This window comes from Tiliqua scincoides, chromosome 6 (assembly GCF_035046505.1).
Source record: "Tiliqua scincoides isolate rTilSci1 chromosome 6, rTilSci1.hap2, whole genome shotgun sequence".
Taxonomy (NCBI): Eukaryota; Metazoa; Chordata; class Lepidosauria; order Squamata; family Scincidae; genus Tiliqua; species Tiliqua scincoides.
In genome coordinates, this window is record NC_089826.1 from 50,386,199 (window position 1) to 50,400,257 (window position 14,059).

Sequence of the window (14,059 nt, forward strand, 5' to 3'; positions counted from 1 at the left end):
TTTTTAATTTTTCACATTTTTATACTGTCCTTCCTGTAAAGAGCTCAGGGTGGTGTACACAGCTGCTCCCCTCTTTTTGTCCTCACAACAACCCTGTGAGGTAGGTGAGCCTGAGAGAAAGTGACTGGCCCAGGGTCACCCAGGAAGCTTTATGGCTGAGGGAGGATTTGAACCTGGATCTTCCAGGTCTAAGTCCACCCCCAAACCACTTCATCACCCTGGAATACATTGAAACTTACTTCTGAGTAGACATGTATTCTGCCTTTCTTTCAAGTTCTTCAGTCTGAAAATGTAGCAGCTATTATCTAACTCAGGGGTGCTCAAAGTTTTTGGCAGGAGGGCCACAACATCTCTCTGACACTGTCGGGGGCTGGAAAAAAAAAAAGAATTAATTTACAGTTCAAATTTGAATAAATTTTCATAAATTAATATATTAGAGACGGAAAATGAATGAATGAATTCAATCCAGTTTATGATCCCATTCACCCTAATAAGAGGGGGGGGGGATCTTCATGCCAGTTTATGATCCCATTCACCCTAATGAGGGGGGGGGATCTTCCACACTTTCAGACACATACACCCGCCTGCTCACCTGCCCCCTCGCCCTCCCTCCTTCGTTTGCTTGGGCTGCCTGCCAGCTTGCCCAGCTGGATGCCTACCTGCCTGCCCATGTGCTGCCTGCCTGCCTGCCTGGCCAGCCAACCAGCCCTCCCTCCCTTGGGAGGGAGACGTGCTGCGAGCTGGGCTGGGCTCCCCTCCCTCATGATCTCTCTCTCTCCCCCCCCCCCGGCTCAGGTTGCAGGAGGGGAGGGGAGGGGAGCCGAGCCAAATGGAGCCCAGCCGAGCCCATGGGCAAGAAAGAAGAGACTAGCAGGCAAGCGTGCAGGGTCTTTTATAGTGGGAAGTAACGCGGGACCTGCAAGTCTCGCGTTACCTTCCCACTATAAAAGGCCCTGCACGCCGGCTGGGCTCGTCTTTCCTTCGCTGCCACTGAGCTCAGCGGCAGCAAGGAAAAGCAAGGCACGGAGCTTGCATGGCAGGCCAGCGTGGGCTGGGGTGAGGGCTGAGTGCCCATTGGAGGTGGAGGGGACCCCCTGGGGGCCGGATGGGGACTTTCAGCGTGCTGCAAGTGGCCCGCGGGCCAGAGTTTGGGCACCCCTGATCTAACTGATTAGATTATGGTAATAGTTCAGCAAAGAATCTCTCTTCACATGCTGAGGTAATGAGTCGTTAGTGAACCCGTGTGGAGACATTTGGTGCCACACAAGTTGCAAGTATGATGTTTGCCTTTATAAGAAATCTTACAGTGCTTCTCTATATCTGAGTGGTGGCAGGAAACTAATGTAGTTGTGGATAGAAGTGGGAGGTCCTCTCCTCAATTGCTTATTGAGGGCTGTAGCAACAGGACCCAATCTCCTGGGGAGAGTTGGTTTTGGGGGAAAAAAAGAAGGGCAGTATGTGAATTCCTTCTTCCATCTTTGCCTTTTGGGTAACATGACAGGTATCACTGCTGCATGTCCATACCTATACCTTGTTCGCTGATTTAACAGCACTCAGAAATGATGTCTACTTCATTAATGTGACTGAGCACTTTTTACTTACTGGGTGTTGCTTCCTCTTGAAGCTAATGGTGGTGGTTGGAGGACAAGCACCAAAGGCCATCCGCAGCGTGGAGTGTTATGACTTTAAAGAAGAACGGTGGCATCAAGTTGCTGAGCTTCCTACCAGAAGATGCCGAGCAGGTAGCTACATCCATTTGTAAAGTCCATGCTGACAGCTTTCTACCAAGATGGGTGGGCTGAAATTCAGAATGCCTGCTCAAAAATGCACCTACCGCTTTACAAAATTATGGTTATGTTGAATATTTCGTTCTTCTTTCAGGAGTGGTATTCATGGACGGTCTCGTCTTTGCTGTCGGTGGTTTCAACGGTTCTTTGAGAGTTCGAACAGTGGATTCATATGATCCAGTGAAGGACCAATGGACGAGTGTTGCTAATATGCAAGACAGAAGGAGCACTTTGGGAGCCGCTGTATTGAATGGACTCTTGTATGCTGTGGGAGGATTTGATGGGAGCACAGGTGTATAGTTGTAATGTAGTTCTGGCTATTTAGGGGATTTCTTTGTCGAGAACTCTTGTGCTTTGCAGCAGCAATTCACGCTAGCCTTTTCCCTTGACCCTTAAGCTTGGAACCCATTGGGCATTTCAGCATGTTTTGTTACAAAGCATAACTTTGGCTACCCACTGGAATGTCTTTGCATGTTTAAATTCAAATCTTACAACTTCCTCTGGCATGCTCTTCTTCTCCCCCGACCTCTGAAATTTTCAATATAAACGTCATACAGTACTAGAACTTACTTCCCCAGTTATGTGTAAAATTAAAATCTTGGTGGATTTTCCTATACGTTTGCATGCACAATATTGCAGCTGAACAGCAATCTAATGTTCTTACTGTCTGTTAATGAAATCTGTTTATTTCAGGGATAGGAAAGAATTTATAGGAATGATTCATAATATCCATGGTAATTCATGGAACAATTAGTATCCAAACAATACCTTCACGCTATTTAAGTACTTTCTGTACTTATTTTATTACAGGTTTATCATCAGTAGAAGCTTACAACATGAAGGCTAATGAATGGTTTCGTGTGGCTCCAATGAACACAAGGAGAAGTAGTGTTGGTGTAGGTGTTGTTGGAGGTAAGGCCTCAGCCAAATACTCCATGTACAATACATTCATTAGAGGCATTCCCCCCCCAGCACACTAGCAACTTTGTGTCATCAGAGTACCATCTCATCCTTAGATGCAATATTAGGCTCAGGAGTGCCCTCTGCAGTCTTCTGTGTGAATTGCTTTGCCTGTGTGTGTCTATGTTCTCTCCTTGAGACTTGGGGAAAAATTGGTCTTTCCTGCTGTGGCATCCTGTTGTCTGCTATGGAACTAAACAGCTGTGGTAGTCAAGTGTTATTGGCTTCAGCTGGGAAGCTTTAAATAACTTACTCAGTAAAAAGATACTATTTAACAGCCCAATCCTAACCAACGTCCAAGCACTAATGCAGCCCCAGGATAAGGGAACAAATGTTCTCTTACTTTGAGGTGTCCTCCGTAACTCTTCTCCACCACAGAATGCAGCACATGCCTTGTTGGCATGGCTGCATCTACACTAGCAAGTTGCTTAGGATTGGGTTGTTAGTTTTTCATTTAAGCAAATGTTTTTTGAAATTATTCTAAAGAAAAACAAATCTCTTAGGTTTTTGATTTTTTTTAAAGGGATAAATGATTGATGCTTTATTTACTTTATTGTAAGTAGTTTTGAACTTTAGAAAAGCAAGACATAAATCCTTTTTAATGACTTGAGCAGCTTAGGGCGCAATCCTAACACACTCTCCAGCAGCAAGGTAAGGGCAATGCAGCTCCGAGATAAGGGAACAAACATTCCCTTACCATGAAGAGTCCTCCATGAGTGCCACCCAACTGCAGGATGCAGCACTTGCCCCATTAGCACAGCTATGCCAGTGCTGGAAAGTTGGTTAGGATTTGGGCCTTAGTTAAGATCTTCCTGCTCTGGCATTCTTTTCAAACTTGAATCTGCCAGAATTTACTTGAAATACTTATATAGATTAGAGAAAGCAGTGTCTAATTTTCATGTTTGACTTTCTGTTGCCCAGCTGGGTCCACTACCCAACACTACCCTGACTTGCTGCTGCTGCCTTTGCTGGGACATGTGCACATATCCCCCTTAAAAAAAAAATTAAAACTAAAAAAAAAGCGCGAATTACCTTCTCACTGCACTCCCTCTTCACATGGAAACGCATCTCTTTAAACATCATAAAAGTACGAAGCATGGGGAGGGAAGTGGATGATCTGATTCTCACTTTTAGCAGGTGGGGAATGATGTGGTCTGTATCTGCAGTGAGCTGGAGGTGGCAGCAGCAGGCTTGGGATGAAGGCACTCCAGATCTGCTGCCAGTGCAAGCAACTCGGGTCGCTTCATGACTGGCCTGTCCATGCTACCAACCATCAGAACTGTCTGGTTTTACTCCTCTCTGCTCTTGTCCAGAAAGAGATGTAGGGGGTACTTAGAGCTCCAGGGCTGAATACTGTGATGACAGCCTACCTAGTTCTATGCACATATGTAAATATACATGTACACTCACACAATATGTGAATTCTTCTTCTTCAGGTATGCTGTATGCAGTAGGTGGCTATGATGGAGCATCACGTCAGTGCCTTAGCACAGTGGAGTGCTATAATTGTAGTTCAAATGAATGGACCTATGTTTCAGAAATGGGCACTAGACGTAGTGGAGCAGGTGAGCATGCACAATTTTTGAGAAGTGTGTTAAATGGAAAAATGTAGGTGGTCTAATGCATAACATCTTTATGATCTCAGACACCACATAAGTTTTTGTTTCAGTAGCTGCAACTACTTTTGTCTTCTCACAAGCCAACAACTGTGGTTACAATTATGCTGATGTCCCTTGGAATTCCTTTATGCAGTGAAGAGCTCCCCACTCTCACTATATGTAGAACATTGTTACACTGGAATTGGGAGAATGTGAGATGTCCTTGATCCAGACCCAACTTGAAATCAAGATTTTGGTCAGGGGCGCAAGGAGATCACATAATATCTCACAACTGAAGTGTTGCTGTTCTACGCATTGGGATAAGGAATGGAGTGGGGTATTGCTCAGATACTTAAGACATAGATCTGCTGTTGCAGCAAGTTGGTATTCTAAAATGGATCAATGTCTGACTAGAGACTGTGTGTGGTCATGGACCTGTTGAGTGTTGTACCCAACAACTTTACTATATCTCTAGCTTCTTAACTTCTTTTGTAGTTTGTGGATAGTTTGTGCTTCATTCATTTCATTCAGAATGAAGCAAGCAAGTACCTTCTTGATGTGTGCATGTATAAATAGTACATAAGAGATGCACTAAAAAAATATGCACAAGCTGTACATTAGCTGACATTTCCTTATTGGTAGTTTTCTGTAGGTAACTATGAAACTATTGCTTCTTTGAGTTTACAAAGCAGTTCATTGTTGTGATATAAGAGCAGCTGACATGAGAACTTGCTGGTGGGAGGAGAGCAGAACTACCATATTTAAGCAAACAAAAAAAAAAGTCTGGATCGAAGCATTTCCCTGCCTGAAGTCCCCAACCACAATCTCTCAGATGGGAACATTGATGATGTTGAAGCAAAAAGCCATTTGAGGGTTTAGCAATGAGAATTGTGAAATGTTTTGCATATGCACTTCTGAATTGCATCCTTGCAACTTTCTAGTGCCTAGGATGTATGGTTAATTGTCCTGAGGGTTGCACCAATAAATCCAAGAAGTGGCAGAGACAGGAGATGTGAAATCCAGTTGTTCTGCACATAGAATACAACCCAGAGAGACTTACAAAGGAGAAACTCTGCCAGTGCAAGAGGGACAGACTGATTTCTTTGTGGTCTCATCATCTCTTTACAACTTCCTACACTGATCAATATCTACTTCTACCCGCAGCGAGCCTCTGTCTGGCCCACGGCCAGCCTCTTGTCCGCTGAAAGCCTCTGGCCCACTCGACTGAACATGACCAGAGCTGTGCTCTGATTGCACCTGGAGGGTGTTCTGAGGGCTGGAGAGGCTGAGTGAATGAGCCCATTCATTTATTTATTCATTCATCTAAGTTCCATCTCTAATTTATTTCTTTAAATTTTATATCTAACTTTTTTTCAGCACTGCACCAGATATTTCATGCGGCCCTCTGGCCAGAAAGTTTGGAGACCCCTGATCTACTCTGTGCTGTTCCTCAGTTCTATACTGTTTAACTTGGAAACTTTTTTTCTATCATGTCCATGTGGAGTGTTCTTGTACATGGTTCTTAATGGTTCTTTTTTCCCCACTGCCTATTATCTTTGTATGCCATGTTTTGTATAATATTTTTACAGGGCCCCGTAGTGTTTGTATCCTGCAAGTGGTGCTCAAGAATTAGTGTAGCTATACAGTAGAACCTCCAAAGTTGACCCCCTCTCTATAATGACCACCTCCTTAAGTTGACCTAATTTTCACAGTATGGACAGACACTGCATATACACTATGGGAGACCAACCTCTCTATATTGACCACCTCTGTAAGTTGTGTCTTGACCACTTTGACCATTGCACAGACCAATGCACAGAGTTAATACCCTCTGTAAGTTGCCCACTGAACGTGATACTGTGGGCCTGTGTTTTGTCTGGTTTGTCCCATCTTGGAAAAGTTTGGTGTCATCCACAAACTTGTCCACCTTCCTGCTTATCCCTGTTTCCAGGTCATTTATGAAGATGTTGAAAAGCACCAGTCCCAGGACAGATCCTTGAGGCACTCCACCTCTCTCCCCTTTTTTTGTCAATTTCCCATTGACACCCACTCCCTGTTTCCTGGTCCTCAACCAGTCCCTAATCCAGGAGAGGACCTCTCCTCTTATTCCCTGACTGTAGAGTTTACTCGACAGCTTTTAGTGAGGGACCATATCAAATACCTTCTGGCATTTAGTGAATCTGAGGAGACCCAGTGGAGGCCAGGCAGCCTAAGTAAAAAAGTGTTGTTGTTTTTTAGCTGTTGGGGGCTATGTAACATGCTACATGCTATGGGCTGGCAAGGGATAGCATTGGTCTGCCTGTCTGCTATGAAACAAAGTATTTTTTTTAACTTACAATTTTTTTTAAGCTTATGAATTTTCTCGGGTTTTTTTAAACACTGATTGTGGACTGTTTATTCTCTGTCTCTTGATATAGATATAGATGATATAAATAGTTAGCATCACAAGAGGATCAATTCTCATTGATATTTGCAATAAAACTTTTAAAAATCCAATCTAAATAATCTTGGCCTTGCATTTGTTGCCCTGGGAGCTAAACATGATAATATTTAAATGCCTTTTTTCCGTATGTTGACCACCTCTCTATGTTGACCCATTTCCTCTAGTTCAGGGGTCGGCAACCTTAAACATTCAAAGAGCCATTTGGACCTGTTTTCCGGAGAAAAGAAAACCTTGGGAGCCACAAAACCCTTTTGACATCTAAAATGAAGATAACACTGCATATATAGTTTTTTTTACCTTTATGATCTGCTGCAAGCTCCCCTTCCTGTGCTAAGCAGACAATATACATATTGTCAAGATAGATATATCTTGACTGAGGGCCCAATCCTATCTAACTTTCCAGCACTGATGCAGCCCAGACGTAAGGAAACAAATGTTCCCATACCTTGAGGAGGCCTCTGTGACTGACTCCCCACTACAAGATGCAGTGCATGCCCCATTAGAATGGCTGCACCGACACTGGAAAACTGGATAGGATTGGGCCCGGAGACAGCACTCTGAGACACACACAGGATGACCAGATGTCATAACAATAAAAGAGGACAAGTCACCCCAAAATGTAGGATATTGAAGAAAGGTGTAGGACCACAAAATAAAAGCTCATTTTCCCCAGGTCAACCCCCATCCTTCTTGCTCCTGAAAGAGCACCCCTTTCTGAGGCTCCCACAGCCCCATCTCTGCCCTCCTGGTCCCCATGGCACCCCAGAAAAGCAAGGTAAAGATGGAGTTACACAGGCAGCCCTTCCACAGCCTCCCTCTTCCCCACCCACCCACTCTTGCAAAGTCAACACTCCCCCCCTCTCCCACTGCTCTGCCTCACCTATTGCCCTACAAGACAAAAGTGAGGTCATCCCCATTGCCTCACTGTGCCAAGCCCCACCCCACAGCTGTGTGCACAGGAGATGCCCACAAGGGGACTGCAGGCGCCTTCTGCCCTCTCCTGGGAACTGCCCCTGCCTCCCCCCACCCAGGCAGCTCTGCCTGGGCTCCCCCTCCTGCCTCTGCACCCCCCCACCGACCCCCCACTGGAAGCCCACCCGCCTGGCGCCCCCACCCCTTGCCAGCCACACTCAGGGTGGCAGGAAGCCAGGAGGGGAGCCTGGCTGCTGTCAGCCACACTCACCATATACACTACGTAGAGGGCGCACAGCGCATTACGGGAGCAGGCGAAGCCCCAGCACACCATCTTCCCAGGCAGGAGCAGCCAAGCCCCCCTTTCCCTCCCCCGCAGCACAAAACAATCTCCCGCTCCACCCAAGGGGAAAGCAGCAGCCGCCCGTCCTGCCCCTTTAAATCCCAGCCTGCAGGAGCCAGAGCAGCAGCCGCCAGTCCTGCCCCTTTAAATCCCAGCCTGCAGGAGCCAGGGCAGATGGCTGAAAGAGCCACATGTGGCTCTAAAAACACAGGTTGCTGATCCCAGCTCTAGTTCCTTGGATGGTCAACTTAAAGAGGTTCTACTGTAATGGCGAAGACTTGCCTGTGAACCAGGAAGTGAATAGTTTAGAGCACATCTCTGCCATGAATTTACTAGGTAGCCTTCAACCAGATATGTGTTCTCAGCCTCATCGACCCATCTGCAGCATGGGGGTTAAAATACAACAACCCTGCAGGTAGTAAGGATAACTGAAAGTTTTGTGAAGACTTGCAAAGCACTATGTAAATATTAAATACATTGGTCTCTGAGTTATGGACTGCTGCACCAGCATTTTCACACAGGTCCAATCCACTTGTAGTGCTTTTGCTCAGGTGCAGTAGTTGTGGGCCAGCAAGAACCACCTGTTTTTGCCTACATTCATTCTGACTTTCAGACAGACTTCCAGAATGGTGCCCATACATATATATGGGAACTTAGTGTATGTATTGGCATTTGGCAGTGCAGAACTTGTTTCAACCTAAACACTTCCTGATACAATTTTGCAGAGCTTGTAAACTTGATCACACTCCAGAAGTTGAAGAATTGTATGTATTCTTGTTGCAGGTGTTGGTGTCTTAAACAACTTATTGTATGCTGTAGGAGGTCATGATGGCCCATTAGTTAGAAAAAGTGTTGAAGTTTATGATCCTGCAATCAATACATGGAAGCAGGTTGCCGATATGAACATGTGTAGAAGAAATGCAGGTAAATAGTACACTTGAAAATAACTTGAAAGAGAAATAAAGCACTATTTGGGGGAGGGCAGAGTACAAATACACAGCCCTCCAAGGCATAGTTGAGGAGTGTTTTTTTTCTTCTTCTTCTTCCTTTTAGTGAGGGGAAAAAAAATACAGATACATTGTATGTCAGTGTATTTTTTTTCTCTCACTAACAGAATACTTGTTGAGTTGGGATCTGGTTTTGAATGCTGCAAAATTTAGGCTGCTGTTTTTCTGTCAATGTGTTCTGTCTTATGGTTACCAATAAAATGAAATGCTCCTTCCATAATAACTGGGCTGTAGTTTTTTTTCCATTTTGAGGACATGCTTGGTGTTGTGACTCTTTCAAGTTGTGCCAATTTGCACTTAGCTGGGTTTGCTTCCCTTATACCTATAATTTATATCTTGGCATATAATATACTAAAAGAGGCAGAATTTTTGTTGCTTTTAATATAGACAGAGTTCTTTTCAAAATCTGTATATATAGTACAGGAGTGGCCAAACCACAGCTCGGAAGCCACAGTGCAGCTCTTTGACATGTAATGTACGGCTCACGGAAATATGTTGGCTGAACTCCTTTTTGCATCACAATTAATGTAAATGGTAAATAAAATTTTTTCGAGCATTTTAATTTACCAGGTATAAACTGGGAGTCCACTGTATTAATATGTACATTTAATGTTCATGATGAGTAAATATTTTAAGGATTTAAATGCCTCTTCAGTATTGCAACTCTTAAAATATCTGATTGTATGTGGCTCTTATATTACACAAGTTTGGTCACCCTGATACAGTACTTGTTGCACTTACTCATCTACTATAGGTAGCTACTTGCTGTGTTGATGAAAATGATATACAACATCATTTCATCCAGCCAAATTAATTATAACCTTCCAATTTTGTTTTTATCCTGTTCTATGCTGCTTGTTATCTACTTAGCTGTAAACTTTTCCTTTAAGGGTTTTTCCAGCCAAAAACTTTTCTTTTCCCTTCAGAGGTTATCTCACTAGTTCTGATGTAATCTAATTTTGATCTAACAGTAAAATGATATCCCTCCCCCATGTCATAGGTCCTGCTGATCTCAACCCTTGAACTTAGTTTATATGAGCACTCATGTGCTCAGCTTTGAGTAACTGGGTGAGGTGGGAGAAGAGAAACTCTAAACAAACATCCAGTACAGGTTTTTGGAGTTTTTTGGTATAGTAAAGGGGTTTGATGATTGGTTTTTGCTCTTTGTGTTAACCACAATATTGGACCACTGAACCAGCAGATTTACACAGCATGAAGGTATGAAGGTTGGGGAGAAGATGTTGGGGAGAAGGGGGGGAATTCAAAAGATACAATTGATAACAAAATGGGACAGGGTAGCTGCATTCCACATAGCTTGCAATATCTCAGGCTCTCTGCAATATGTACTGTTGTACAGTCACATTCCTCATAGCACTAAATGGATATGATAAATAGTGCAGTTTTTAAGTGCTAGGAAGAGTTGGTAACCCATAAGAACATAAGAACAGCCCCACTGGATCAGGCCATAGGCCCATCTAGTCCAGCTTCCTGTATCTCACAGCGGCCCACCAAATGCCCCAGGGAGCACACCAGATAACAAGAGACCTCATCCTGGTGCTCTCCCCTACATCTGGCATTCTGACTTAACCCATTCCTAAAATCAGGAGGTTGCGCATACACATCATGGCTTGTACCCCATAATGGATTTTTCCTCCAGAAACTCGTCCAATCCCCTTTTAAAGGCGTCTAGGCTAGATGCCAGCACCACATCCTGTGGCAAGGAGTTCCACAGACCGACCACGCGCTGAGTAAAGAAATATTTTCTTTTGTCTGTCCTAACCCGCCCAACACTCAATTTTAGTGGATGTCCCCTGGTTCTGGTATTATGTGAGAGTGTAAAGAGCATCTCCCTATCCACTCTGTCCATCCCCTGCATAATTTTGTATGTCTCAATCATGTCCCCCCTCAAGCGTCTCTTTTCTAGGCTGAAGAGGCCCAAACGCCGTAGCCTTTCCTCATAAGGAAGGTGCCCCAGCCCCGTAATCATCTTAGTCGCTCTCTTTTGCACCTTTTCCATTTCCACTATGTCTTTTTTGAGATGCGGCGACCAGAACTGGACACAATACTCCATAATATACTAGTTCTGAGGAACCATGTACACATTCCACACAACAGACTGTATACTGTGGGCCCTCATTATCCACTGGGGTTTTGTTCCAGAACTCCTATTCTGCAGATGCTGAAGTCCAGCACCTGATGCTGCAGTGACTTACCCAGGGGCTGTGCTGGACCTGTGGACCATTCCATGGGCATCCCTGCCTCCTCAGAAAAACTCCAGGACACACCAGAAGACACGAACATGACATGGAAATGAGTTCATCACATCCTGGAGGACCCTCTGAGGCACAGGGAGACATCCATCAATGTCAGAATCAGCAGATACTGAGGGTCCACTTCATTTACAGAGTCACAAACTGAACAGCCCGAAAGGCCTTCATTCCTCCTGACCGCCTAGTAGTAGCACATGTCTTTGGGCTAGCTAAAAAGAGAGCAAGCTGATGACACTAGTTTCCTCTCCTTTTCGTTTTGTACCAGGGGTTTGTGCTATGAATGGACTCTTATATGTAGTTGGAGGTGATGATGGTTCCTGTAACTTGGCAACAGTGGAGTATTATAACCCAACGACAGATAAGTGGGCGGTTGTATCATCATGCATGAGTACTGGAAGAAGCTATGCAGGTAATGGGAAATGATACGATACATGTGTTGTAACAGTTGTTATAAAATATTTTATATACATAAGTTGATTTACAGTTGGAAATTTTTTTGGCTTTCCTTTCACATGCTATAGCATAAGAACATAAGAACAGCCCCACTAGATCAGGCCATAGGCCCATCTAGTTCAGCTTCCTGTATCTCACAGCGGCCCACCAAATGCCCCAGGGAGCACACCAGATAACAAGAGACCTCATTCATCCTGGTGCCCTCCCTTGCATCTGGCATTCTGACATAACGCATTTCTAAAATCAGGAGGTTGCGCATACACATCATGGCTTGTGCCCCGTAATGGATTTTTCCTCCAGAAACTTGTCCAATCCCCTTTTAAAGGCGTCTAGGGTAGACGCCAGCACCACATCCTGTGGCAAGGAGTTCCACAGACCGACCACACGCTGAGTAAAGAAATATTTTCTTTTGTCTGTCCTAACCCGCCCAACACTCAATTTTAGTGGATGTCCCCTGGTTCTGGTATTATGTGAGAGTGTAAAGAGCATCTCCCTATCCACTCTGTCCATCCCCTGCATAATTTTGTATGTCTCAATCATGTCCCCCCTCAGGCGTCTCTTTTCTAGGCTGAAGAGGCCCAAACGCCGTAGCCTTTCCTCATAAGGAAGGTGCCCCAGCCCCGTAATCATCTTAGTCACTCTCTTTTGCACCTTTTCCATTTCCACTATGTCTTTTTTGAGATGCGGCGACCAGAACTGGACACAATACTCCAGGTGTGGCCTTACCATAGATTTGTACAACGGCATTATACTAGCCGTTTTGTTCTCAATACCTTTCCTAATGATCCCAAGCATAGAATTGGCCTTCTTCACTGCCGCCGCACATTGGGTCGACACTTTCATCGACCTGTCCACCACCACCCCAAGATCTCTCTCCTGATCTGTCACAGACAGCTCAGAACCCATCAGCCTATATCTAAAGTTTTGATTTTTTGCCCCAATGTGCATGACTTTACACTTACTGACACTGAAGCGCATCTGCCATTTTGCTGCCCATTCTGCCAGTTTGGAGAGATCCTTCTGGAGCTCCTCACAATCACTTCTGGTCTTCACCACTCGGAAAAGTTTGGTGTCGTCTGCAAACTTAGCCACTTCACTGCTCAACCCTGTCTCCAGGTCATTTATGAAGAGGTTGAAAAGCACCGGTCAGGGCAAAGAGGTTGAAAAGCAGGGCAGGGGCAACCAGTTAGGAATGTTCCACTGAAGTTTCAAGTTTGTTTCTCTCTCTCTCAGGTGTTACTGTTATTGACAAACCATTGTGAACTGGCAATGTGTGTCTCACCTTTATTATGCACTAGAAGCAAGCTTCAACAAGTGTTACTGAAGTGGCTGGGCATCAAAGCACTTCTCAACTTGTAGCTGCACATTGAAACATGTTGGAAGCTGTGATCTACAATTAATGAAAAAATGAAGATTATTCTAGGTTGAAGCAATGTGTAGCATTTATTGACATTAAGCTGCATCTAACTGAGATGTAGCAAAGATGTATAGACCACAGACTTTGTTTGATGGTATCTGGACAAAATTCCTTTTTTTAAGGGACCAATCAAGTCTGTTATGGTTGACTGGATATGTTTTTTTTTTTAGTGGAAGATAAAATTTGTCCTGGTGAAAGTAAATTTGTCCATGAACTGCAGGTTTTCAGAAAGAGAAATCCTAGCTCAGTATGATAAGCTGATATGAGAACCTTGTTTTTCTAAATCCTCTTTGGTTACCTAATTGTGTGCATATTAAGTGTGTGTAAGTAGCTTTTCTTTATACCTGTTTGGAAGTTGACGATACTATTTATAATTGGCACTGTACTTTGAAGTATGCCAGTTGTTGTATGCCACTATGTTGTAAAACAGAGGTGTATATTTTGATATTTACCTGTATTTTAGCATTACCAAATGCCACTAAACTAAAAAAATACAGTGCTCCTGAAGCAAGTGTGTATTACCAAAATGGTTTTTAATTTGTTTATGTACTGATTGTCATTTACTAAGATTATCCTTGTGTTTTGATGTATCTTAATTTGGTCCATAAAGTTACTACTTGGCATGGACATAATTGCAGGTTTCTAATGAATGTATGGAGCTCTGTTTTACTTGCATGGCATTTAAAACTATACCTGTGTAACTCCTAGCTGCTATTAAAGACAACGTACTGTATGTGAACATGTTTGCAAAGAAATGGCATTTTGGTTAATTCCTGGATGCTTTAAATATGACCAAAATTATTGTCCTTTTGATTTATTTTCTTTAATAAAAATTTACATATTTGTTTTTTCTAAAGTTGCTGTGGGAT

At 43.8% G+C, this 14,059-nt stretch overlaps 1 protein-coding gene across 2 annotated transcripts in view; it reads left to right on the forward strand.

The window, feature by feature from the left end:
• Window positions 1-13,035, forward strand: part of KLHL2 (kelch like family member 2) — a 45,002-nt gene extending 31,967 nt beyond the window's left edge. For both annotated transcript variants that reach the window (XM_066632066.1, XM_066632067.1), the window contains 7 exons: window positions 1,625-1,742; window positions 1,882-2,079; window positions 2,598-2,699; window positions 4,184-4,312; window positions 8,827-8,967; window positions 11,586-11,729; window positions 13,007-13,035. In XM_066632066.1, the coding sequence (XP_066488163.1) occupies window positions 1,625-1,742; window positions 1,882-2,079; window positions 2,598-2,699; window positions 4,184-4,312; window positions 8,827-8,967; window positions 11,586-11,729; window positions 13,007-13,035 (861 nt within the window). The remainder of the gene's footprint in view (window positions 1-1,624; window positions 1,743-1,881; window positions 2,080-2,597; window positions 2,700-4,183; window positions 4,313-8,826; window positions 8,968-11,585; window positions 11,730-13,006) is intronic.
• The last annotated feature ends 1,024 nt before the right edge of the window (window positions 13,036-14,059 follow it).